At 65.1% G+C, this 5,672-nt stretch overlaps 1 protein-coding gene across 1 annotated transcript in view; it reads left to right on the top strand.

Annotated features, from left to right (window-relative positions):
- The window catches only part of LOC121101418 (basic proline-rich protein-like), a 6,435-nt gene extending 4,753 nt beyond the window's left edge, over positions 1 to 1,682 (top strand). Inside the window, exons 7-9 of the mRNA XM_040624927.1 lie at positions 202 to 574; positions 727 to 844; positions 955 to 1,682. Coding sequence (XP_040480861.1) covers positions 202 to 574; positions 727 to 844; positions 955 to 1,682 — 1,219 coding nt within the window. The remainder of the gene's footprint in view (positions 1 to 201; positions 575 to 726; positions 845 to 954) is intronic.
- Positions 1,683 to 5,672: the final 3,990 nt, after the last annotated feature.

Raw genomic sequence — 5,672 nt, 5'->3', positions numbered from 1 at the left:
GGGGAACATCAGAGGGATGTGCTCCCCGCGACGGATTCTCGCAGTCCTGGGTCGGCTTCCGTTGCTGGCTGCTTCCCTCCGATCAGGGGGCTGACCTCGGTCCCCTCACACCCTGCTCGCTTTCTTTCTCCCCCCGCTTGCCCCGAACGAACACTTGAAACCCCGTGCACACCATCTCCGCAGATCTGTTTCCGTCTCCAGCCTTCCTCTTCCTCCACCCCCTCCCCACTGGTCCCGGAGCCCCTCCGCGCGGAGGTCCCCCGAGTCCCGCGGTGGACGCAGCAGGGCGGCAGGATCGCTGGCGCCGCCCCCGGGCCGCGATCTCCCGCTGCCGGTGCAGCCTGGCGCAAACCCGCTTCGGGTTTGGGAGATGAGCCCGGCGGCGGCCCCTCCGGACCGCGTCCGAGTCGTGGGTTCCTCGGTGCTTCCTTGGCGCTCTCGGCGTCCCTGGACCGCAGCGCCCCAGACTCTGGCCGAAGCTGAGTTGGGTGGCCCAGGGCTGACCCGGAGACCCCCGTGTGCTGGGGACTCCATCTCTAGAGAGACCGGTCCGAAGGGCGCGCCCCGTCCCCTGGTGAGGGCATCGACTCCCGGATCCTGGGGGTGTGAGGGCCCAGGCGGGAGGCCCCGGGAGAGGCCAGTGGGGAGCTGCCGAGGCGCACGCAGGGGCTGCTCAGATGCAGACGCCCCATCTCCGAATTACGGGTCTCCCCGGGGTCTCCGCAGCTTCCTGGAGGGGGCGCCCAGCGGAAGTTGCTGACCCACACGACCTCCGCGGTGCCTCCCGGACTCCGCTTGCCCAGCTGCGCGTTACCCTCCGAGCTCAGATTCCCCGATTTAGTCGGTCTCTGCCTCCCCATCTCTCTCCATTCTTTCTCAGCTTTCCCGCCCTCCAGCGCCCAGGATCCCGCCCGACCGTCCGTCCCCGCCGACCGCGAGCCCCCTTTGTTCTAGTTCCCCCTCTCCGGGATGTGATTCCTCCCCCCCTTCGGATCTGCCCTGGTGGGACGGGGGGAGGACGGGACCTCCGTTCAAGATTTTATTTCTTTTCGGAGACGTCTCCACGACTTAGGTCGCTGGAAGCGGGTACTCTGCAGCGCACGAATCCCGACCCGCCGAGGCCTGGGGCGCCCGGGTCTGGCTGCGGGGAGTCGGTGTCGCCGCTTCGCTTCCGGACCCCGCGCTGGCCCCGGGGCCTCTGCGGCCGGGGTCGTCCCCTCTTCGGGCCTGAGTGTCCCTTGGGGCTGCCCGAGCTTGAAGGAGAGAAGCTGGCGATGGCGCCGGCTCCACCGCTCCCGGGACACGGCGGACCCCCGGCGCGGAGCGGCCTCCTACCCTGCCCAGGCCGCGGGGCAGCGCAAGGCCAAGGCCGCTTCTCACCCCCGCGGCCCGCTGTCCTCTCGGGTGCCCCGCCCCCTCCCCGCAGCCCTTCCGGCCCCGCTCCCACCCTGCCCGCCGGCGCCCGCGCCCCCTCTTGGTCCCCCAACCTCGCTTACCTGGCGTCGCGGCGGCGTCTCGGAGTCTGGCTCAGCCTTTGGGCCCCGCCCCTAGGTTCTCACCTCGCCCCTTCCCGCTCCCAGCTCCTCACTCCCCCGCCCGTTTCCTCCCCCCTCCCGCCCGGCGCTGCGAATCCGTACGGCCTCCGCGCCTCCAGCCCGGGAAGGGCCACGGGCTCAAGCTAAGGGCAGGGGCTGGGGCCTGGGAGAACGGAGGTGCCTGAGCCCGCCTGGGTCCCGGAAGGCTTCTGGGAGGAGGCGGCATTAAACCCGAGGGCTGGAGAGGAGCGAAGCTCGCGGCGTACGCAGGTGGAGAGCTGGCGGTTAGCCCCGAGTCTCGGCTCTTGGTGGAGGCGGTTACACCCCATTGTGCTCTCTGGCTCTCGATCTGGCCTCCTCCTTTTCCATTCTTCCCTCCCGGTGGGATGGAGCCCAGAGTTAAGATCGCCGGACCGTGTACCGCCGTCAACCGCGCCTGAGTGGATGTGGGAAACTCACTTCACTTTTCTGAGATCAGCTCGCCCGTCTGTGGCACTGCCGGGATACTCGGCCCACGGTCTGGGGCGCGGAGAGAGTCCAGTGACCCCAACGTCCACTGACAGTCGTACTCGCACTGGTTCTCCGGGACAGCCACGCTGCGCGCACCTGAGGATGCCCACATACCCTCGCCCTTAGGCTGCCGCACGCATGCGCAACAGCCCTCCATGAACACCTTTGCACCCCGACCCCGCAAGCACCACTAGCACCTTCATCTGCCCCGCCAGGGTCCAAGCCCCCACTTTTCAAGGCACATAAATCCTCCGCCCTTTGCCCGGTCGCCGGCAGAGACCCAGCGTGTCCAAAAGCCTGTGCCCCCCCACTCCTACCATGGGCAATTGAGGCTCTAATCCCAGGAATTCCGTATCCAGAAGTGGACGCTGACCCTGGCCCAAAGCCGTAAGCCTCAGGGCCCTGCTCCGCCCACTGCAGAATGGTGGATGGCCCTTAAACCCATCCACCTTACGCTGGGGCTTGCTTTCAGCGGGGCGCTGATCAAGCACTTCACCTGAATTGCCTCAAAACATCCCCACAATAACCTGGGGGGTGATGTTCCCATTTTATGAGGAAGGTTGGAGTAGCAGTCCCACTGCGGATTACGCAGACCAAATGTAGGGGAAGGCAGAGCTGTGCCCAGCTCTCCTTCCAGTGAAGACAGGGGCCAGGCAACAGGGAGAGCCCATGTGCCATGGGCTAAGGTTGGGGAGACTGGGGGGCAAGAGCATCCATCGCATCGGGTCCAGATCCTCCAGCCCCTCTCCCTCAACCTTCCTCAAGCCTCCCCCTCTTCCAGTAGCCCTTTCTTTCCCTACATGGATCCCCCACATGGGGGTTCTCAGAGGCAGCACCTCTGTACCCCAGAAGGCCAGGACTGCCCAGTGCCTTCCTTGGAGTGTTCTGAGACCCTCTAGGATGTCTGGGGTCTAAGGGCGAAGCCCCAAACCAGCAGAGACCTGTGTGTTGGATTACTGGAGGGCACCCTGGTCAGCTTGGGGCTGGGGGTGATGGGGTGGGCGGAAGGATGCTGCCCCACTGATTCGTGAAGATTCAACGTGTTTCTGTAGATGGGGGCAGCTGGAAAAGATTCCATTCTCATGGGGGCAGGTGACAGCCTCCGAACCACCTCCCAGCAAATCCCCAGACCCCCTCCCGGGAAAGGGACCCTTGCCAGTCTGTCTCACCTCCAGTTCACACTTGACAGATAAGCCCCATGTGGCCCCAAGAAAGGCAGAGACAGGCTCCTCAGAAGCCAGAAGCTAGCCACCTGCCTCCTCTCCCCTCTGCTCCTGAACCGAGCAGTGGTTTAGTCCCGCGCCCGGAGGCAGGCCCCATGCCAGGCCAGGTGCCCTAGGAAAGAGAAGGGCCATTGCTCTCCCTTTATCCCCCCAGTGTGAAGAGGAGGGACCGGGAGGCCCCCCGCGGATCCCTGGCCTTTGAGGAGGCCCCCTTCTGCTTGGCGCCCTGTCTGAGCTCCCCCATATCCGACCGGTTTCCCGCGCACTTCCCAGGATCTCCCAGGAAAGTCTGATTCTCCTGTAGGGCCAGGCCGGGGAACACCCAGGACTCGACCCCAGGACCCCCGCCCCTCAGCCTGTGACCAGGGGGTGGAATGTGTGTCTGTGTGTGTCTGTGCGTGACCGTGCCCACCTCTCCCAGCCGCTGCGAGGGAGGCCTGACCCTGCGGGCCAGAGGTGGTGAGCTCAGGGCGCGGCCCCGCCGAGCCTCCCCGTCCTGCCGTCGCCGAGCGAGGAGGCTGCGCTTGGCGGGAGCTGGGCCTCTCCGTCCTGCCTAGGCCTCGGGCCCCTCCCGGGCTCACGGGGCCTCCCGTGGGGGCGCGGGGCGCACCGCAGCCGCACGGCCCGGTTCGTTCTGCCGAGGTTGGCCCGGCCCCGGCTCGCCCCTGCTCTGCTTCCCCGCATCCCTGCGTCTCCCGGGCTCTCAGCTCGGCTTCCCGCCCCCTTCCCGGAGCCGCTCTCGGGGCTCCCGCTCCGCGCGGAACCGCGGCGTCAGCACATCCGGGCCCCGCTCACTGGGGTGCGAGTTTGTTTCTTAAATCGCGCGAATCCATTTCCCCCCAGTGGGCGGGGCGGTCGGCCCTGCGGCCCCTACCTCCACCCGCCGCGACCCCGAGGCCGGCATTGATCCCGCGTCTGTGCGCAGCGCATTAGCCTTAATGGTTTCGCTGATGATTCAACTTCTTTTTCGTTAAAAGCCGCCCCCGATCCTCACCCCTCCTCCGCCCGCTCTTCTCTGGGCCTTGCCGCCCCCGCGCGCCCGCAGCCCCGCGCTTTTGGGACCCGCCGGCCGGTGGCGACGCGGCTCCGGGGACCGGCCCGGCCGCAGCGCTGCCGGTGTAGACGCCACTGGCGGAGCGCGTTCCGGGAGGAGGGCGTAGGCTCACTCGGGGGAGGGGCTGCGGCCATTTGGCCCCCCTAGGGGACCCTGGGCTCCCCCGAGCGGAAAATTCAGAACGGATGCGGTAGAACCGCGGGAGATCGAGAAGCTGGGGGAGCCCCGTGGCCTCGCGGAAGGGCTGCCGGCGCCACGGGGCCGCGGGGAACCGGGTCCCCGCGAGGAGGCCACGGCCAGGGGATCCGCTCCAGGACGGCGGCCGCGCGAGCGCAGAGCGCTCCCGGGAAGCCGCGGGCAGCCGGACCCGCCTGCGCCCCTTCGTCCCCTCCGCGGCCTCCTCCCTGGGGAGGGTCCCTTAGGGTCCGCAGGAAACGCAGTTCGTTGTAGAAAATTCAGAAAATATAGGAAAGAGACAAAAAATGAGGCATCACAAATCCGACTACCCTGATAGCCAGAGTTTTCCGTAATTTGTCCCCCCCCCCCCATTATTTATTTATTTTTTTGAGAATGGGCAGTGCCGGGGCTTGACGCAAAATTCCGCCGTTTAACCGTATTCGTGGCAGGACTCCCTCTGCTCCTTAAAAATGGAGATACGCTTCCTTACCGAGAAAAGCGCGCATCTGAAGGGTACAATACGGTGAGTTTTAACAGATGTACACACCCGTGTAGCCACCACCAGAATCCGTTTTTTTAAGGAAAATGTCCAATAAGTGTCTAGAGGATTTAAATGGAGAGATCTGCGGTACCTTTCCCCTCCTCCTCCCCTTCCTTCTTGTTACTGTTACAATTTGCCCACATTATGCTGGAGCAGGGTTTAAAATGTCCTCTGCTTCCAAGAAAGGGATACAAGCCCCAGCCAGAAGCGATTCCCCACCCCAGCCCCCATCCGGGGCCGTGGCCGTCCTCGTGGCGGTGGCTCTGTCTGCTCCCACCTGCCCTTGCTGCTACAGAGGGTGCTGGTGCTGTCTGTTGGTTTCATTTTTGTCCTTTGTTTTGTTTTTCAAGAACTCTATCCGGTGCTTGTGGCGTGTCTGGAGAAGGGAAGTCCCCTTGCTCACGAGTCCTGCTCACACCATCCAGCCTTCACTGTCCTTTCATCCCCCTCCTCAAAATGCTGTCCTCCCTCCGGCACTGGGTGCTGAGCTGGGGACCCGAGTTCAGAGGGCTGCGGGATCACATTCTCTGCCCCGCCCCACTAATTTCCCCCCTTTGTTTTCTCTGTACCTGCCATTCCTCTGTCCCCAAACTCCCTTCCAGACTACAGGGGAGTGGGGGTGGGTATAAACA

The sequence above is a fragment of the Ursus maritimus genome, unplaced genomic scaffold, assembly GCF_017311325.1.
Source record: "Ursus maritimus isolate PB19 unplaced genomic scaffold, ASM1731132v1 scaffold_8, whole genome shotgun sequence".
Taxonomy (NCBI): domain Eukaryota; kingdom Metazoa; phylum Chordata; class Mammalia; order Carnivora; family Ursidae; genus Ursus; species Ursus maritimus.
This window is presented reverse-complemented; position numbering and strand designations above follow the sequence as displayed.